Below are 21143 nucleotides of genomic sequence, written 5' to 3' on the forward strand. Positions count from 1 at the left end.
TCGAGAGACGAAAGCAGTTTCCCATGGAGGGACAACGACAGACCTCGTTCAAGAACTTCTATATCTCGGACAACTATACCAACAGGCTCGAAACCTGTCATCGGAACGGGTTGGTGAAATTGCGCGTATTTCGACGAGCCGATACGCGCCTGTAATACCGACGCACAACGCGTAACCCGTGGTTTATTCAAAATCCAAATTTGTTGCCTGGAGGTCCACTGCGGCAGGAAGTTCGTCTGCCTATAGTTTGTTGGCAAGTGCAGTATACAGCTGTTAACCGTGTTTGACGCGCATCACGCAGTATACGAAGCGCACAAATGCAATCCGTACAAATGCCTGTCTGTCTCGAAACTGTAAAGAGTGGGTCTTGAATTCGCGATGTTTGAGTGCTTAGCGCGATCTTCAAACCGAGCTGCGACTGCTTTCTTTTTTCTTTTTTTTAACGGTTTTACAATTTCAAAAACGCTCGAGAAGATGCCATCTTATTAGCGAGTTCTAAACTCCGTTTCACCTTATGTTGTACCGCAGCGAAGGCTAGAAGCGCGAGCTCATAGCGTTGGTAGCAGCTGCCCTTAATGCACGAGAGCTTGTGCCACCGAGATGTGCCCTAGAGCAAGGAGCTCGCGCTTGTAGCCTTTCCTCCGGTACATCACCAGGTGAAATTAGGTATAGTATTGCGTCTACGAACGAACGCAAGCACTGTGTGTTTGCATTAGCCTTGCGTGCGCCACTTTGCGTGCGCGTGCGCGGTGCCCAAACTGCTGTCTTGGATTGGCTCGTGGCGACGACGCGCATGCATAGCGTGGAGCGTGCTACGGAAGTGCGTGCTCCACGCTGTGCTTTGAAATATAATTTAAAAAAAAATAAACAATAAATTATTTTTGGGGTTCTTTTTTCTATTATACCGCTGCTTTTGTGGCATTGTCGACGCGGTCATGTAGGAAATCATGCTTCAAGTCAACATAGCAGATAGAGACGGAGTGATCCGCACTGAGTATGTTAAGGTGTATCCACACGACGGACCGGGCCGCGGACCGATTGATCACGTGATGCGCGGCCCGCGGGCCGCCCGGCTGCAATGAGCATCCACACGGCGGACCAAAAGAGCAGACGACAGAGCGAACGGGCCGGTCTAACCCTCGACCTCACAGCTCCGCCAAACGCATGCAGCGAGCTGGAGCCAAGATGGAGGTTGAACGAAAGAGACGTTTGGCCGCGGTGGCCCTGGCGTTGACCATTGAGAACGAGGAGGACTTAAGTGAACCGAAAAAGGCATGGGGACATCTTTAGATGATTATTTGGGTAGTCGTCGCGACTATTGTCTCACGGAGCGGGGATTGCTCCATGAGCGCGATGAAGTAAAAAGTTGCATCGTCACACAACAAAAGTTTCGTCTTCTTCGTCTTCAACAGTTGGCGCCAAAAGAAAGCGACTTTGGATTTGGATTCCAATCCAAACAACAAAAGTCAGCTTGTTGCCAGACTTAGCGCTTCAATTATACTAAAAACGCCGCGGTCCGCCGCCAAGGTCCGGGCGAGAAAGTCGCTTTGCATTTCTCAGAAGCGCGGGCCGCGGACCGCCGGCGGACCTCAAAGAACGGTGACGTAAGATAACGTGATGCGCGGCCCGCGGACCGAACGTACTACTACTACTACAATAGAGATCAGTGGGTGCACGTATTGTCTCAATGTCCTTCTGTTTAGGGCGATGCCATTCTTTGTAGTACCCCATGCCGACAGCACGCGCCCTCGAGAAAAATACATAGTCGGTAACAAAATGCCGCCGTAGCAGTGTAAATGCCAAGAGCTCGTGCAGGGAGACGCGCTTTCGCGCGCTCCGGAACAAGAAAGGAAAGAAAAAGCACCAGAAACAAACTGGTCGGATATGTCTTAAACACACACGAAGGCACCCGATATGTGCACGAACTCCAACGAGGTAGAGGAGAGCGATACACTGACAGCTAAAAGTGACCCCCGATTGGCCGCCGCCATGTTGCACACTTTTGACCACTTTGACCATTTTTAGCCTTATAGTTTTACGTCTAAATTTTAATGAAGTACCGCGCACAAATAATTGGTTATTGATTTTTAATAACAGCGCCCACGAGATAAGTTATGTTTCGTTTGTTTTAAGTCAAAAATGTGCTTATACGACAAAAGCACGGGCAGCTTCGCAATGCCTCCGCCACTTGCCGTCTGTATTTTGTATTTTGGGTTTTTATCGGAGCTGGACACTTATCTGTGGGGCTAACGGTATAGAAAAAATAGTTTATAATGTTTTTTTTTCTTTGTTTTTTTTTGTCGTGTTGTTGTCCTTTTTGCAGCAATCGGAATACAAATCTCGGCTCAGTTTTGCGTAAAAGCATCAGGATTTGGTACGGTCACGTGTCTATATATAGTGGTCAAAATTGTACAGCATGGCGGCAGCCTAGTGGAGTTCACTTTTGCCTGGTGAACGGGATACCAGCTTATCGCTCTAAGCCCCTCTACCTTGTTGACGAACTCTTAGTTTTAAAATCTTATTGCAACGCTTTCTGGACCTTTCAGCGTGCGCGCCGCGCGCGCTCGCTTTCCCAGTATCAAAGATTCCAAGTAAATAACCAAAATTAATGCGTCGACGAACGCGCGTGCAAGATGCCATTTGTTTGAGGCTTTTATTTCACAACAGTTACTGCTGCACACGCCAGCGTGTGCAGCGCGTGTAACTACATTCGCAGCATGCTCTTTGGTGCTCGGATTATGGCCTATACAGTAGATGGCCTGGCTTCAGCAGGAGCTTACTGCCTTTTATAGCACTTCGGTGCACGCGAAGCGAAAGCTCGGTGGAAGGCGGAACTTCTAGCGAATTCTTTACCTGCCACAGACCACATTCCGTTCCCCGAAAGTTCGGTTACTTTACCAAACACTCCGCCGGCGCCTTTATGCATATGCAATGGCACCGGCGGAGTTACCTTCTTCTTACCGGAGCGCAGAAACGATCTACTTAAAATCTGCGTTACACTCTATGGGTGGGTGTAAAACGAAGCGCTTTTCGCGATGGTCCAGTCTCGTGACCAGTGTTTTTCTTCGCCCTCACACTTCGACTATCGTCGCGGCAGTTAACATTGACTTTTCATCTGTTTTAGAGCGCAGCTCTTGGGCCCCCATTTCCGGCTTGAGCGGCGTCGCCGTCGCCGTAACTGCGCGTTACGTTATGGGACGTTCCCATGATGACGTCACGTGTGACTTCACGAGGGCAGAATTTTTCCGCTAAATTTAGCGGGAGACTTTTACCTTCGTGACGTCACACGTAACGCCACTCAACCCGGGAAATTTTTCCGCTGAATTTAGCGGGAAAATTGTTGCGCTAAGTTTGGCGGGGAATTGTTTCCGCTAAATTTAACGGGAAAATTTTTCCGCCAAATTTAGCGTCACGTCACGTGACGTCACGAGGGTAAAATTTCCCCGCTAGATTTTGCAGAAGCTTTTCCCGCTAAGTTCAGCGTAACACTCCCCTCCGTACCCTCCCCTCCTCCTCCTCAAGAGCTGCGCTCTGATTCGGCATTACAAAGAATAGTGTAAACGTCTTTCATTTTTAATTGTTTTTTTGTCTCTCTGCAAAGGCTGCCTCAGAAGCAGGACTGTGCCAAACTCAAAACTCTATGTCCGTTTAGCGCACCGAATACTGGAGTACAAGTGAGCACTATAATGATTCGCTCGAAATTACTTACGGAATAAAATGTCATTCCATAATGTCCTGTTAATCGGGCTACAGTTTAAAAACGAAACATGTAGGATAGTTTACCCTCGCAACGATACTGAAACGCTGAAGTCGAATAGTTTTCTCGTTCCTTGCCTGCATACAAACAAACGTTTGTTTGTTTGTTTGTTTGTTTGTTTGTTTGTTTGTTTGGTTGGTTGGTTGGTTGGTTGGTTGGTTGGTTGTTTTTATTATTATTTATACGCGCAAAGTATTCTTAATAACTTACTAACGGAATGGGCTTACGATCACGCGGCAAAAAATATCCCGGGTCGTCGGAAGGAAGCCTAGGCGGAGTCATTACACGGGCCGTTGAATGCAATCGCGTTTGTTGGCTGCTGAATACGAGCGAGGCGATAGATCTGGCGTCGTTACAGAGGCCTCAATGAATCCGCGAGCGTGCCGTAATGAAGGCTCACGGATGCGGTCCTCTGACGCATCACACGCCGCCAGCTCTGATCATTGATAACTCGTTGGCGGACTTCCCTGTCGAGACGCCAACTTTATTTTATTTTCTTTTTTTCTATATTTTATTCTCCGTACATATTTATTGGAAGAGACAGGCGTAAAAGCGCCATGAGGTCGGCGTAGATTCATTCATTGTTCAGGCAGTGAATTATGATATCTCCGGGAGGCTATAGAGATAAGTTATTCCGCTTTGAAAATAACAGCGCCTTCCAGCTTTCGTGGCACGCATTCTGTCGACCGACCTCTTCCGAAACAGGCTTATGGATTTAAAGTATCCGTGATTGTGATCGATTTGTTATCGTGGACGCTGGATTGTTCAGGGTCGATATTTGAACAAACGCAATACACCAGAAAAAAAAAGCTAAAAACAAACTTGGGGGTCGCTTAAGCTTCGCCTTTATGGGGGAACCGGAAAGCGTTGTCGGGCTAGCGCACACCAGCTCGGAGCACGTGAAGCGAAAGCTCGCGCTGCAGAAGTCAGAACCCAGGGATTCCGGGTTCAATCCCCCCCGCCCCTGCCCGTTCCGATCAGGATGTGCGTAGTACCGGCGTGCGGTCGCGTATCAGTACTGCGTGATGCACGTTAAAGACCCCAGGCTAGCGGTTGTACTACCGCACTGGCTGAATTGCTCGTCTACAACTGAGACACCAAATGCCCACTGAAGCAGACCAAGCTCTAGGAGTCTAGGCTGTATAAACATACACACCCCAATTTGTATACGCCTACAGCACAGGGCGTTTTACGAAACGCGGGCAAAATAGTTTCTGTGAAAAGTACAGATCGCACAGAAAAGGCATGCTTTTCTTGGCAATGCAGTGGAAGGTAGAGGCCCGCGTCCCCTCTCCCATTTTGAGTGTGCGCGGGCTCTCCTCCTCTCCCCGGAAATGGGGGAGGAGGAGTTGGGGTCTGTCGGTCGGGATTGGAGTCGGGGTCGGGGGCTCTTAGGTGGCAACGCAAGGAAACACAGATATAAAGCTAAGCTTCGGACAGCACACCTTTCTTCGCCCTGAGATAAAACAGCGCCGCTGTACAGTCTCTGTCGGGTCTAGAAAATGTCTCAATTCGGAGCCGACGTCGTGCAGCAAAGACCCTATAACGAAGACAAGCTCGCGCAATTTGAGTGAAGGTTTGTTGTTGCTTTCTTTTGAGGGGAGTCATATATGTTACTCAATGTTTGTCGTCACAAGTTAGTTCAAAATACTGCAAACGATTAAAAAAAAAGTTGATAAAAATGTAATTGTTTTTTTTAATTATGTGCAGTTTTGTCGCAGAGAAATCAGCTGCGTTTTTGAATTAATAGCGCAACTCCAATAATTACTAAGCATATATTTCTATACATTCGTAAAATGTATTTAAACGTGCTCATTTTTATATATTTTGCGCCATTTTATATAAAGTAGTTTGTTGGGAAATAATATGTAAATGCGTCTAAAACGTGTTTACCTAACGTGCTTCGTAGCTTTTTTTTTCTTTTTCTATTTGTATTGTAATTTTTTTAATATTCTGCGTAGAGGTTGTAAACCTTTCATAAAATAAGTAGAACAAATCATGAGTACGTCCATGGTTCGGTGTGAAACTGACGGCTGTGCAAAAGTGTCATAGTGAAACCTTGGCAATCTCCACACCTCGAACTTCGAAATATATGTTCGGAACAAAATTATCTACAACGTTTTAATACAGCTGAATGCTTCTCCCTAGAACAAGACTTTCATGTATATTATTTTACATAAATTTAAAAAAAAGAAAATAAGAACCTGGCCATCATTGTACGATCTGGCGTAAAGACACCTCCCTAAAGAGTTGTATTACAGGTACTACTTAATTAACGTGCCATGCACGAAAAGAATATATCTCGAGGTGTCGTCGTACACTGTATCTTCGCATTGCCTTCCTCTACACGTTCTACCTATATTTAAATGTGGAGGGATACACAAAAAGAAAGCCAAGTCCGGGTTACGTCTCTCGCCGCTTTCTTTCTTCCTTTCTTTCTTTCCGCCGCGCTGTAGTTCGTGTTCCCGAGGGAACGGCGACCAACCACCGCGAGCGTCGAATTGAGCTGCCAGACGAGTCGTCTGACTCGTCGACGTGTTGCCGTCGCTGCAGGAGCGAACGTGAGACGTTCTCTCGACCAATTTGATGCTTGTTGCGCGCTCTGGTTGCTTGCTGTCTCTCTCTCTCGACTCTCGAACACCGCGCGCGGGGATTTCAACTCGACAGGTTTCTCACACGGCGAAGTTGGCGGACTGGCAGCGGCGGAGTCGCATTTCGGTTTCGTTCCCGGTGGCGTGCGGAAGAGATAATGCGCGTTTGAAGGAGGGCAAAGGCGATGACGCTGCCCAACGACTTTCGCGCGCTTTCTTTTCTATTTATTTTTTTCGCGCTGTCGTTATTTTGTTGCGAGTTTCAAGCGTTCGCTTCGTGAAGAACCGCTAAGGTCCGAAGGAACCAATCAAACAGCAGTCTCCGACTAAACCAATCACGAGTGCCGTGATGATGCACTTTTGGCACTGGTTGATTGGCTCCATTATTATTATTATTATTATTATTATTATTATTCATATGAGCTGTTTTGGTATGTGTTCCTCGATAATTTGAGCCTTTGACGCTCGGATATTTATTTGTCAAATATTCGTCGCTTCCGTCAAACTTCCCACGAGGTAATGATAGTGCCGAATGTAATTAACTACCTAACGAGTAACGCAATTACCGATATGGAATATATACTACGTGGTGAACGTAATTAGACGATTTCAGCATTCTTCGTATCGTCACGAAGCAAACCGTACGTTGTCTTTTGTTTACTGGACAATTATAAATAATCGTTTATATTTGAACGGGGACGGAGAGAATGTTTTGACCGTAAAATAAAATGATACACTTTTGGGTGGAAATTTTGCATCTCCGGGCGTCTTCCCCCCGCCGTCCTCCTCGACTACTTGATCAGCGGGTGCTCCTCAAACGAGGGTCCACACAGACAGCGGGCGAGCGAACTCGACCACAGCCCTGTCCCCAAGTTGGCGAGATAGCGGGCGGAAGACTCCGCAGCCGAAGGGGGTCGGACGTACGGGTTTGATCTCCAGGGGGCAGGGTCTTGTTCATGGGCCTACCAACCGGGAGGCAAGCGCTTGCCCCCCCCCCCCCCCCCCCAGTTCTCATATTGGGGGGGTAAGGCATGCGTTTTGCCCCCTTCAAAAAGCCGCCACTGGGCACGGCGAACACTAGCCGGCGGTGCCACAGGCTTACCAAGGGACCGCCCCGGATAGGGGGGGGGGGGTTGTTCTGGTTTGCCCCCCCCCCCCCCCCCCCCCCCCCACTCAAAAACAAGTTGGTACGCCACTGGTCGTGTTCCCTGAGCGATTCCTGTCCCCTCTGGGGTGCAGCGCGCCCCGTCTTCCTTTCGCACCCGGCGCTCCGGCCTCACGGCTTCCGTGACGATGCAACTGCGTTGCTGCGCTTTTCTTTGTGTTTTCTTTCTGAGGCGCGTTCGCCTTGACCTTGAGCGGCGCGTGCTTGATGACGTATTGTTGTGACCATCTTTCGGGCACAGCGCCGACGCCTTTGCTCGTGACGGGACATATAAGGCTTGTAGCCTAAGTGAACACGAACCTAGGAAGAGCAACGGCATACGAGACAAAACATATTTGAAGCGAAGACGACGAAAGCAGGCATGCGCGAGAGAAACCGGAGCGGGGGCAGCAGGGGGCTCTATAAAGAAGTACCCCTCTAACCCTCCCGACTCACGGTATGCGAAAAAAACATCGAGCCACGACCAGCAGTAGCAACCGTCGCACGAGCCCGTTTTCGATGACGAAAGTCACAAAACGGCGTAAAGATGAATGAAACTCGTGCGCGAGCATGCGGCAATACAATTAATTTTATCGCTTCATTGCCGCTTTCAGTGCGCGTACCTGTACCGTCCTTTTCCTTTGATTCTGCGTCATGATCGTGAATCCAATCGAATCAGCCTACATGACGCAAACTTTGTAGTGTCAAAAGTGCCTATTTGGTGGATTATTGAGGCCAATTTCTATGTCCTGCGGTCCCGTCGTTATTTGTTAGATGACTGTAAAGATCAGAATCCTCTGTCGGCCGATGGAGCTCCTTTAAAAGTGTTCTCCGTGTCCGGGATGCCGTTCAAAACTGCTCCGGAAGTGTGGAGAGATCGCCCCTCACGTACTACGACCAAAATATTTTTGTTTTATGAGCGAAACTTGCACGCTTGACAGGCTATGGTTGAAGTGATTCCAAATAAGCTCAGAGTAATCCATTTTCCTCTCCGTTATTCTGACATTACTCGCGGTCTTCGCACATCGAATCTAAGTTCCCGTATTCGTCGCATGGCGTGCCAACACTTTTCTCCTTTGCAACCGAATGGTATGCAAAAGCGAAAATATCAGTTGATGAGAATTCGAGTCTCAAGCTCAGAATTCCGAATGCTAACAGATATTATATTCAGCTTCCGAAGAAACGTTTGGTTTTAGATCACTCGGTGTGCTTCGTTTTGACGAAGCCGATAAAATCTTGACGCAATCCGAAATATATTTTCGGGTTGCCTTTTCCTACCGTCATCTTTTCTTCCCCGGTCGTCTTCACCTTCCGGCTGGCGACTCGGAACAGGGAATTCGATCGAAACAAATTCATCGAATCTCCGGCGTCGCGTATCACTTTCGCTTTCCACGTTGTCGCTATATACTTCTGACCCCCCTTGCCTCTCAGTCTTCGGTCTTTCTTCTCTCGCAACCGGTGGGCGTTCCGCGATTTCGCCTCGATCCAAGTTTTTCCGACCGATATTTCCGGTCCAGTCGGTCGCCAGCCGCTTCGCACGGCCCCTGAACGCCGAAGAGATATGACCCTCTAGAGGAGCATGCTTTCACGCGCAACAGATACACTCCGTTTCACCTTATACGATGGACCGCACGCTTTTCTACGAGCCATCCAAGCCAATCCAATGCCAATCCAATGCCGGGTGAGTGTCACGTGACCTTCAGGAGGGGCGCAACGACGCGTAGGACGGTTACTGGTCACGTGGTACGTTCGCGGCGCTGGATTGGCCTGGAACGGCTCGTAGCGCCCGTTGCGGTTCATCGGAGGGGTTTCGAAGCGGAGTGTAGATTCGTTCCAGAGACCACGTGACAGATGTCGCAGGGTTTCGGACGGCGAATCTTGCCAACATCATCTGCTTGCGTCACTGCGCAAGTTCGCAACAATGGGGACGGCAGCAGTCGCCAGGCACGGGCTTTTATGTCGAGTTGTGCACGGTTCGATGGGTACGTTGATATATACGCGGTGAGCGTGTGTTGTAACTACTCGTGAAGTCTTACGTGTTCTTTATTATGGAGCTTTGTTGTTTTATCACACCCAGACGACTAATAGTTTACAGACGGCATTTAGCTATTCGGATGTCAGCTTCGATCACCGTCCCACGGCTTATTTCTTCCTTCGTGATTTTCGCTGACGAGCTTGATGACGTTTGTTTATTTTCACGCGAAATGGTTACTGAACTGCGCCTTGCGCATTGAAACAAAAAAAAGAAAAGGTTTGGTAGGAATTTAATGAACTTGTTTAATTTCTTACTGTGTAATTTTATCAACAAAAAACTGAAATCAATACCCTTTGGCGAGGTTTACGTGTCAGACCGACGAAAGTCATCTGACACGCCCCATCGAGGTGCTGAGGATTCATTCGATCCTCTGGGGATCTTCAGTGCGCGGCGCAACCGAAATCTCGACTAGGTGGCGCCTTCACCACAGTACATCGCGGAATCCAGACCAAACTGTAGGCAGGCACTTTCCTGCGGATTCTCTGAGGCGGCTGCAATTTTTTGACGAACTGTTTGATCCGGCCTAAGTGTTTGATACTGGTTGTTTAGACCATTTTATTTTCTAGGTTTTAACAATTTAATTAGGACAGGTGAAAACTTTTTTTTTTTCTCTCTGTTCCTGACCCGAGGAAATGTAACTGCCAAAAGTTCAGTTATTACATGTATCTTTCATGGCAGGCACGTAGCCAGGGGGGTGGCCCATGGGGCCCGCCCCCCCCCCCCCCCCCCCGAAATCTTCGATTTTGCTGGGACCCTCCTCTCCCCCCTCCCCCTCATGCAGCATTTTGTCATGGGCGGACCCCCCCCCCCCCCCCCCCCGAAACAAAATCCTGGCTACGTGTCTGTTTCATCTCCAAGTCAGAGCGCAGTCAAAGGTATAGAAGACATACGACGCAAACGGAGGCGTACTGCGGAAGATAACGACACGTGCACTGCGCTCGATGGGGACGGTGCATTAACAGTTTTAGGGAAAGACGAGAGATGTATAGACCTTTTCCACAAGGGCGCCGCCATCTTGAATTGTCGTCACTTCCAGTATGGGCGAAAACATTACTTTGCCGTCACCACGCCAATAGAAGACATTTAGGATATAAGCCTAACCGCCACACATTCTGGTTTTGGCTCCCCTCTATTTTTTTACTAATAACAGGTTGAAACGTTTTACTATTTTGTCGTCGCCCATACTGGAAGTGACGACAATTCAAGATGGCGGCGCTCCTGTGGAAAATGTCTATAGCGACGTTGCGCTTTTAACGTTGCTTGATTGACCCCATTGGCTCTTAGCGTCGGCTGCGCTTTGACTTGTAGTAAAATAAAGTATATCAAATCAAATCAGTTTATTTTCACCTTGTACAAAGAAGATGAAGGAGCTGGGGAAAAAAGCTAGAGCATTGCAGCTTGACGGGTCCACAGACCCTTAATATTGGCAACTATGCAGCATCGTGCTAAAGCATTCACAGAAGAGGAAAACAAAAACAAAAAAAGGCGTGAACAAAAGTAATCTTAACAATACATTGCAACAACACACTCACCAAAAAAAAAAAAAATCATTGTGATCATAAATGTTTAGGGCGCACACATTTAAACAAAAAAAAAATATCGTAAAAGTCATACTCTCTCGGTTTCATACATTCTACGGAGTTCACTGTACTTACCAAACAAAATATAGCTAAGTTGGTGGCGACACTTATAATAAAATAAAGTATAGCTAAGTTGGTTGCGATTCTTATATAGTAAAATAAAGTATAAGTTCGTGGCTATTCGCGGCTATGGCACACTGCCTTCTATGGCTTTCAGTTGGGCTCTGACTGCGCGTGCGACGAGGTGCTATCAAGGGCAAAAAGTTCGCACTAAACCTGCCACTGATTATAGTTTATATTCTCAATCTCACCCCCGACAATAACAACCTGATTGAATTAGGCTGATTGCATCGACAACGAGTCCACGGCCACTACTTTCTCTCACACGTGGACGAAGTCTGTTAAAAAGCGCCAAATTGACTTTTTTTACTGTATACCTCGACGGAACAAACGGCTATTGCCGAGCTGCAATTCTCCGAAGTGTACTCGCCCTTGACGAATATTGCGGATTGCCTGTTGCGGGCCACCGGCTCTGACTCACCATCTATGCTGTTGTGATCGACGTAGCGCGGAATTGGGCTGTAGCAATTTGTGCGTACGCGCGATTTTATCTTTAGGGGCACCGCGGCGGTCTCGTGCTACAAATTGACAAACTGCCGTGAGGCCTTATCTGCCGCTATTGGAACAAACCGCTTCATCGAGGGGAGGTCGTGCGCACCGATACTCCGATAACGCTGTTGTCAGCTTCCAGCAGCCAAACTCTTCCCTTGTTTTCTGGTCGCGCTCTTGATGCGCATTTAGGAAAGTCGCTTGTTTAGATTAGCAGCACCTTGTCCTCTTATTGATCTTTTTGCGATTATGGAGATTTCTTCTGTCCTCTGGCGGCACTGAAAAACACGTGTTTTCGACACCAAGAGTGTTTTTCAGTTTGTCTCAGGGTTAACACCCAACGGTGTTCCAGCAGCACTGTTAGGGCGTTGTTGACGGAGCATCCTTTTACACCCAAAAGACATAGGGGCCAAAGTACATGTAAAAGAATGGCACTAAAGAAGAAAAGCACCAACTACAACAATGTTGAGTGTTAAATAAGAGCATTTCCTGTAAAGCGTCCACGTATGACGCGAAAGTGTTGTATAGATAAATTACTGCTTACTGCGGAATTTCACGTTGCACGCAGTCTTCTGGAGGATTGCATATCACACACAGGCTTAAAGTTGCCTGAGCGTGGTTGAGACGTGCGTGTTTGTTTCTTGTACCCTTTGTCGGCCGTCGTCTCCGGTTCGATAAACGTGTGATTTAAGTTGGCGTCGTTTGTGACAGAAATTTAAACTTTCCCCGGGGTTACTAATTGTAATGCCAACTTGCAATGCTAAAATTTTTTCTTTTTCTTTTTGTTTATACAGGGTGTTTTTACTTATCCTTTCAGATTTGTTTAAAAAAAGCCGTGAAAGCTATACTTATGCGGCTTGTGCAGGTGAGTTATACGGTCAGGAGGACATAGTATAGGGAGATAGTTGCAACTATTAGTCGGCTAATTAAGTAAAATTTGTTAATGAACTTTCTAATTAATGCAAGGAGACATATAGTTCCAATTAGAAACTTGCTGAGCATCATCGAAAACCACTAAATCAACTATTTTTATAAGGCTATAACGCCGGGATAGCATTTTACGGCGTTCTGTAGAAACTCTCCATTTGGTCACGTTTCTAGATTTCGGTTTCTTATCAGAGCGCATCTATGCGTCCGCGGTCCTGCTTCCTAGTGGTTGCGGCGCGACCACGGTGTAGGCGCGTCCACCAGGAAGCAGGACTTCTGCTGCGCCTCTGCTAACCTCAACAGTTTCTGCTGTGAGCAGCTAACCACTGCTACCACTGCTGCGCTGTCCTCGCGCAACGCAGCAGAGGCTGGTTGCACTATTTCTCCACGGGGCGCGGTGCCGTCGTGGCCGAGATGCGCTCAGATTGCAAACCGAAACTTTAAAACCCGCCGAATTTGTGCGGTTTTTCAGAAAGCCGTAAAATGCTGCGGGTGCCTTCTATCATTCTGCAATTTGTTGATTTAGTGTTTTTCGATGATGCTGAGCAATTTTCTAATTGAAGCCACGCCCTTAAACACAATACAGGGGTGGAACGGCTGCGCCATTTGCGCCATTTTGCGCCAGACGCATTTGTCTGCGCCATCCTGCGCCATGTTTCGGAAACTGCGCCACAGCCAATTCCTCGCGCCATTACGCACCAAATCGCAAAACGTGCGCCAAAAAAAAAATTGTATTTGGTCTTGGTTTCGGTTTCTATCGACTCAATTGGCCACAATGATCGCGTTTAGCTTGGTCAGCCTTGCAATCCTTTATTCTCTTTATTCTTTCTGTGTATCCTGAGTCGGAAGTGTGCGAAAAGAAACTCTGGGGTCGTATTCCAAGCGCTACACCACCTGCCAGTGCATTGTTATTCTTCAACCATCAGCGGTTAAGCAAGTCGGCCGAGGTGAGGTCGAGTCGTTAAGCATCAGATCTAAGGCTCTGTGGCCCGGAATCTGGATGGCAGTGAGTTGAAAACAAATGAGCAAAAGATTCCTTTTAGCGCTTCATCGTTAGAGGTTGGAGCCGCAATCCCGCAACATAAATCGTGATTTGATACAACTGAGACGCGGTCCGATCCGAAACCTTGCCGGCCAGCAGCCCTCACGCAAGCGGTATATCTGCTCGGTGTCTTAACCTTCCTAATTAACCTTTCTCCTGCTTACCGCTTCGAATAGGATGACCCCGTTAATCATAGTCTGCTGCTTCGATATTGAGTTGCACAATAAGATAAACTCCAATTTTGTTGCGATATTGAGTTGCACATAATGAGAAACTAGAAATTTGTTGCCATGTTCCTCCGCGCAACTGCACGTATGTTGCTTACACGCGTCACGTGGTTCGCACATATAATCACTCTGTCGAGCACGTGTGGGCTGTGCGATAAGCAGTGCTGGTTTGCATTTTAAGCAGCTGAAAGCCACTCAGAAAATATCAAGGCTCACTTAGATCCAAGTTTTCGCATCTGTTACACTGTTATCCCATCTGCCTAGGTCCCTAACCACTCCTGTTTATCTGTGCTGCTAAGCACAATTGAAATTGCTCCCGTGCTTGTCTAAGACACAAGCTGAAGTGCAATGAATACTGCTCCCAGCCTGCTCCAGAATGTAGTTTCAGCTGCTCCCAACCTGCTCCAAAACAGCTGTTTCAGCTGCTCCCGTGGCTGCTCCCAAGTACATTTCATGAGTTCCACCCCTGCAATATTAAAAAAAATTAATTACGCAAGAATAATTCTCAATATAATTATCCCGGACTTCAATAATTTTCTTAAATTAGGCTCTTGGCCCGGGACCAGAACGACACAAACCTTTTTTTTTTTTTTTTTTTTTTTTTTTTTGACGCGTAGTTTTTGCAATGTCGAATTTGTCCACCTTTCGTGAAACACCCTGTATATAACAAAAAGCGACCTCACAATACCGACCAAGTGTTATTCTGATTATGATTCCACTATTTCTCAGGGCCACGTTAAAATATATTACCGAGCTCGACGTTTCAGAAACGTCCACCGGACCGGAGTAATGCAAAATCGCAACGGTTCAGATAAAGACCCGAGGTGTCCGTGACTCCGTGCTACTTTTATTGGTTATACCACTTTAATAAACGCGGTAGTGCTTGCTACCTGGTGATAGAATCGCCCACGAGCTCCACTCACTGACTTCATCGCGGACGTTTTTCAAACGCGTACTGGTTCTTGGCAAGCGTTCTCGAGATGCCCACGCTTTCGCGAGCGCGCTTCCTCGGAATCAATGACGAACGAGCATTCCTAACGGGTGAACCCCCTCTTTGTCCAGATGGCGACGTCATGGACCGAGCAGCCTGCGAGTCCCTCCCTTGCACCCCCACTGACCCCGACGACAGTCCCCCATTCCCCATCCTGCCCCCTCCGCTTGTCTTTGACGACTTTCTCTTTTCTCGCGACGCGCACGGCGACCCTAACCACGCGACGCTAACCGGCGAACCTCTTTCCGTTCCCACTAACGCTCCGAGTCCACCGTGCTCGCCGCTGGCCCGGCGCCTGGACCAGCTGCGACGGAGGTCCTTCCGCATCCGAGACTTGCTCAAGAACTCGGACTCCGAGCTGCCGTCTCGACCCGCCAGCCAGAACAGCTACGACAGCCGGCTCTGGCAGTTCGAGGACTCTGACTGCGAGGTGAAGCTCAAGGACCGTTCCCCGGACGACTACAAGCTGGTGTTCATCAGTTCGGACTCGTCGGAGGAAGACTCCGAAGCCGAAGCGTCTCGCGTATGGCTCCTGCTACGGTCCAGACTCGCGCTGGGGCCGGAGGGCTCCGTGTACGTCGAGGATACGTCTGACTGGGAGTTCGCGTCCGACGAGGACGATTGGGCGCTGTCCTGCTCGTCGGACGGAGGTTCTGACTCGTACGTTGCCGGCGGTGGGGCGCCCTGTTGTGCGGCGGAGGAGCGGCAAGGCGTCGGCGCGGGACCGCAGGTGGTCGACCCCGAGCAAAGGTCGCCCGAGGAGGCGAGAGGCGAGAAAGGGCTCGGCGAAAGGGGCGCCGCCGGCAGAATGGGAGGACGCGTCGGCCCAGAAGGGACGCCCAGTGACGACGACGACCAAGACCCAACCTGTTTCTCGGCCGTCGTTGCTATTCTGGCAGAGCAGCGGGTGCCGGACAATCGTCGGGACGAGTCTCTACCGGCTAATCTGCACGCCGTACGCGGCGGCGGGACGGCCGGCGTAGGAGAACCGGGCCAAGAAGTTTGCCCCGCTGCTGGCTTGGCCGCTGCTCCACCTGTCGTTGACTCAGCGGCGCCGGAAGCGGGAGAGGGCAGCGGCGCCGACGACGACGCCATCGCGGGACGGCCGAGAGACTCGCTCGCTCGGGACGATGCGATCATGGTCGACCGCGTCCCTTTGACGTTGGCCCGGGGACCCGAACCGATTGCGGCCGGCCCGTCCGCGGATGGCTGCCCGCGAGAGGAGGCCCCCCGCCAACGCGCCTCCGAGGAACAGCAGCCGGCGGCGGACAATGCACCTGAGACGGCCATTGCCAACATGGCCGACGCTCTTCGGGACACCGGGCAAGGTGTGCGGGAAGTGGGACAGCTTGAAGAGAGCGGCGCCCCCGCTGCCGCCAACCCGCAGATGAGTTCGGCCGCCGCTGGAACGGAAGGAGTCGCCACAGCTGCGGTGGACATCGCCGTCGACGCGGACGCAGCGACGGACCCCGAGCCAGCAGCTGCGCGCGAGTGTGTTGTGCACCAACAGGTGGCCGCGGTTTGTGTTTCGGATTGCGAAGCGGGCGTCGATCTCGACGCAGAGGATGCGACCCAGGCAACTTGTGCTCCCGCTACTACGGCGGACAGCGCTTCCGAGTCGACGGTCGGTGAGTTTGCGCCCGGCGGTTCGAAGTCGAACGACTCCGTGAGCGTCGTCGTGGACGCAGTCGTCTCGGCCGCCGTTACGGACTCTGTGTTGGACTCGGTGCTGGATACCCCCGTTATGAGAGAAAAATGCGTTGATCTCGAAGGCCTCGTAGTTTCTACGCTCGAGAAATACTTCACGGAATCGTTCGAATGTCACGACAGCGGGTCTGACGTGCACCGTGATGCGCCTTCGATACGGGACTCGGAGATTCGTGCCGTTCCGTCAGCTCCGAGCGCGACACCCCCCGCAAGTTCGGAGACGGCGCCTCGGTCGAACGAAGCGAGCGACGCGTCCTGCGACGAGGAAGAAGAAGAAGAAGGCATGTTCAGCGATGCGTCGACGTCGTCCGACGACGCGATGTATATTTCGCCTATGCCCAGACTCAATCCCGCGCAGTACGGGAACCCGCTGTCCTATTCTCTGCACACCATTCTCGAAGAAAGTTGTGAGGAGAGCGAGCGCAGTTCTAGAGCGACGACTCCCATCACGAAAAACCCGTCTTCAGAATTAGAAAAATACTTTAGCTTTGCGATTGGCAATGCGTCACTGGAAGAAATCCACAAAAGGTGGTCCGTGGCTACGAGTGAAGAGTTCAGTGATTCCGTATCTGAGACATCCGGAGTGGATGACATCGAGGTAATGGATGAGGACCCAGCAGTTCTGGCGTCGTCGAGGCTTGAGAAGTATTTCACATCTGGCCTCTTGGGGAATGGCCTCTTTCACTACCCGGACGATGCCGAATACACGGATGAAAGTGGAGGGGTTAGTAGTGAGGATGAAGGCAAAAAGTCTGAGGCGAAAGAGGAGGTTACAGAAGACAGCTTGAGGAGTGCTTTTGAAGTTGAGGGTTCATACAACACCATCAAAAGAAAGAAAGAAAATGATGTTGGCTCAGGTGATGTGCCAGCAACTGAAGTTGTGGACCTTGGTGCTGTAAAAAAGGACGAGGATGCAACAAAAAGAGAAAATGCTGACACAAAGTCAAATGAACCAACTAACATTACTATGAAAAAGGAAGCTGATGGACTTGATGTCACCTCAGTAGCAGATGATGACAGCCTTTTAGACCAGTCTGACTCTACAGTGAATCACTCAGACTTCATGGAAGAGAAACCTTTTGAGGCTTCAAGTACAAATATTTCATTGCCATTAGCTGAACTTGACAACCTTGAAACATCAATCAGTCCAATCATGAGGGACGTGCAAGTGGAAAGACAGCCATCTTTAATGGATTCTGCAGGAGAGCTAACATCAGGAATCGAAAGCATGTGTAATAGCTCGAACAGTGAAGCCACGTTCAAGCCCCACAACTTCCTGATGGGCAAAATAAGTGTTGCAACAGATGAAGACGTTGTGAGCATCCATAGCCGCTCTTCCTCCACAGATGGCTATTCCGACGAAGAAGCAGCCTACATTGTGAACAGAGTGATTGCTCACATATCCGGAACAAGTGATGAAGCGGAGAAGATGGACGAGAACATCACCCCCTGGAAGGCCCTCTTGGAGTCCCAGATAACGCGCTTGATGCAGACGGTGTCTCCTGCCGCTCTCTCTGGAGAGAGCAGTTGCAGCAGCACCATTGGGAGCAACAACAGTGACTATGGAAGTGACACTTTAGAGTCCGGGACTTACTCTTCCACTGATGAAGAAGGATCCCCCAAACTGCGACATCACAAGAAAACTGTCACTCGGGGTTCTGGCAAGCAGCCAGCTTCCAATGAGGAAGCTGAGAGACACCTTGCAGACAACATAAGTGGGCACAGCACCGATTCTACCATCTCTGAAGAGACCATGTTCATCTGTAGGCAACTCATGCAATCACTCAAGATGCTTTCGGATGAACATGCTGGTTTAGACCAGAAAAAAGCTTCCCCCATTATTTCAGACCACAACCACAATGACTATATGAAGGCTCAGGAATACATTCAAGACCAGATTGTTGCTTTGATGCATACTGTTAATGCCAGCCGTAACGGCTCTCCACTTCGAGAGAGAAGAAACAAACCTTTGGGCGTTACCGGTGGCTCAAGTGAGTGTTCAGATGTGGACTCTCCTAACCTTTCAGAAAAGAAAAAGAAGATGGGTAAGAACAAAACTCCATCAGAGTCGGGATCAGAGACAATCTCAACTAGCATCAGCATTCCAAGCTATGACTCTGACCACACTGCTACAGAATCAGAGATGTCCAACGAGATGGATGAACTGTACAATCTGCTCGAGTCGTCGGGGGCTGCCCCAGCAGACAACATCTCTCTATCAAAGCTCTCCTGCTGTGATGGAGAAGAGCCATCAGACCACTTCATTTTGTCACCCTTCCAAGTTCCAGGCCTCCGGTTGCATTCAGGACAGGAAGTCTCATTAATACCTGCATGTGATCCAGCAGTCTCTAAGCTGGAGTTCCTGGAGCCAAGCTGTGACCTTCCACAGTTAAGCACAGTGACAGTGGAAGAAAAGCTAGAGCTTCCTGGTATGTACAGTATGGCAAGCGGAGGTGCCGGAAAATGTGACAGCTCGTCGACTCTAACTACAGGCTCGGATCTAGACTTCTGTGGGAGCGTTGAAACAGTCTTGGAAGTTTGTCCCAAAGCCGGCGGCATCTCTCCTGAGCCCAGCGTTTCTCCGACTGGAACCTCTGCCGACAAGTCACGTTCAGAATCGTCTCTTTACATTAAGGCACGGAAGGGGCTCAGCCAGCGGAAGCTCGTTGTCACGCGGAGCAGCGACAGCCTTGCACCGTACAAGAAGGCAAGCGGGGAGTCTCGCCTAGCTCTGCAGCTCTTCCGATCGAGAGGAACATCGAAATCCGAACATTCCATACCCGACACAACAACCAGCGAAGACAAAGAGGACGTCTCGGATGCGAATCGAGCTGCCGATGGTCTGGCCAAAAGAATTGGCAGCAAGGAAAAGTCGTCGAGTGAGAACAACCTATCCCTTGCCACCTTCCCGGACACAGAACGAACAACCTCAAAATTCTTGGGCACTAAATCCGTGGGTAACATTACAGATCTCGAGGGCAACCCTGGGAAGAGTTCCTGCTTCCGTGACACGGGGTATTACTCTTTCAAGTCGTCTGAAGAGAGTGTCCTTAGCTTGGATGACCCTGGCAGTCGGCCACCCTCCGGCTCGCTGACCAAGCAGAAGTCACTCCAGTCGTCCGAAACTATTCCTGAGGTTGAAGAAGAGCCCGTGCGACCAGCAAGAACGTCGGGGCCTGCTTCGGCCAAAACTAACTCGCTAAGCTCGGGCAGCATTCCAGACTCTGTGTTCGCCGTGAACAGCGACTGCAAGTCAAGTACGCTTCCGTCGAATCTGCGCAGCAAAGTTGTTCGACCAACTCCACACTCGTCTTCAATGGTTTTGAGGCAGCGCCACTTTTCATCAACTTTTTTTTCTACCTCTGGAGTACTGCGCAAGCTGACGGCGCTTAAAGGTAAAGAGAAAGGACAGATGCTCTTCTTTCTTGAGTCTGTACAGCTTCTCTTTTTAGGGCAGTTGAGGTTAGGACTTTTTTAACAGTCATACTTGTACCTGTGTTTGTCAGGCATACAAGCTGCGGTTATTTAAAGATATATGGTGCTACCTGTTTATGGGCGTATCCTGGTCTATCTAGGCTATCGCTTTGCCCATCGAGTTTAAACAGTTCTCATCTAGTGTTGCTTTGAGTTGTTATCTTTTCTGGCTTTTACTTTCACTTATGTCGAACTCTTAAGCTTCAGTGAGATGTGTTATGATAAAAAGTAGTTCTCAGACAAAAATATACATAGATGTATTTGCTCCTTGACAGCCTTAATGTGTGAAGGCTATTATCCCCTCCAAAAATATGGAAGTTAATCACCTTTAAAATAGCCCTTATATAGTAGGGACAATTAAATCCTATTTTTCAGGGGGATAATAGATATCTAGACTGACTTTATTAATCCCAATAAATAGAATGCTTAATTAGGTGTCTGTGCCCAGTTCTCAAACTATATGACATTTCAAATGCTGCCGCAGTGTCAAGACATGATCATAACAGCGCCACTCATATTTGCTGGAACTGCGTAAGCTCTTACGACATTGTGTTGACTCTAGGTGCTGCTGTGTTGTCATGTGGTTTTGCATGTATGTATGGCATTGCACTGTTGCGGGTGTCTGCATGAATTTCATTGCCTGCATTGCTTGCTTGCATCATTGTTTGGCTTTCCATTTTGTTTTCCACCACTGCAATCGATCCAATGCCTCATTGTTATTTCTTGTTTTGCTGTAACCTGGTGCAACACAGAATTGCGAAACAGTTTGCAATGCCTTAATCTCATACCAGCAGTGAGAACATATTTGAATATATTGTAAAGGGGTGAAGTTGTGTTCTTAAAAATATACTCATTCTTAACTGTGACCTAGGCAATCACTCCTTATTGGCTGGTAACCAAGTTCTACTTTAGTCTGAGAGTCACACATAAACTGCATTGACTAACATTTTACGAGTTAAAGGGGCACTCAAGTGGATTTTGAGATTGTCTATTTATGGTGATAAGTCAGTCTGCGGGCTCAGAACATCCTCAAAAACCCGAAATTACTCTTGTGGGTGC

The 21143-nt window shown here is 49.0% G+C and overlaps 1 protein-coding gene across 7 annotated transcripts in view; it reads left to right on the top strand.

The window, feature by feature from the left end:
* The window catches only part of LOC8038847, a 506694-nt gene that overhangs the window by 455803 nt on the left and 29748 nt on the right, over positions 1 to 21143 (top strand). For all 7 annotated transcript variants that reach the window (XM_040221860.3, XM_040505070.2, XM_029994759.4 and 4 more), the window contains one exon: positions 14975 to 20005. In XM_040221860.3, coding sequence (XP_040077794.2) covers positions 14975 to 20005 — 5031 coding nt within the window. The remainder of the gene's footprint in view (positions 1 to 14974; positions 20006 to 21143) is intronic.

The sequence above is a fragment of the Ixodes scapularis genome, unplaced genomic scaffold (genome assembly GCF_016920785.2).
Source record: "Ixodes scapularis isolate PalLabHiFi unplaced genomic scaffold, ASM1692078v2 PGA_scaffold2__306_contigs__length_199485367, whole genome shotgun sequence".
In the NCBI taxonomy this organism is placed as follows: domain Eukaryota; kingdom Metazoa; phylum Arthropoda; class Arachnida; order Ixodida; family Ixodidae; genus Ixodes; species Ixodes scapularis.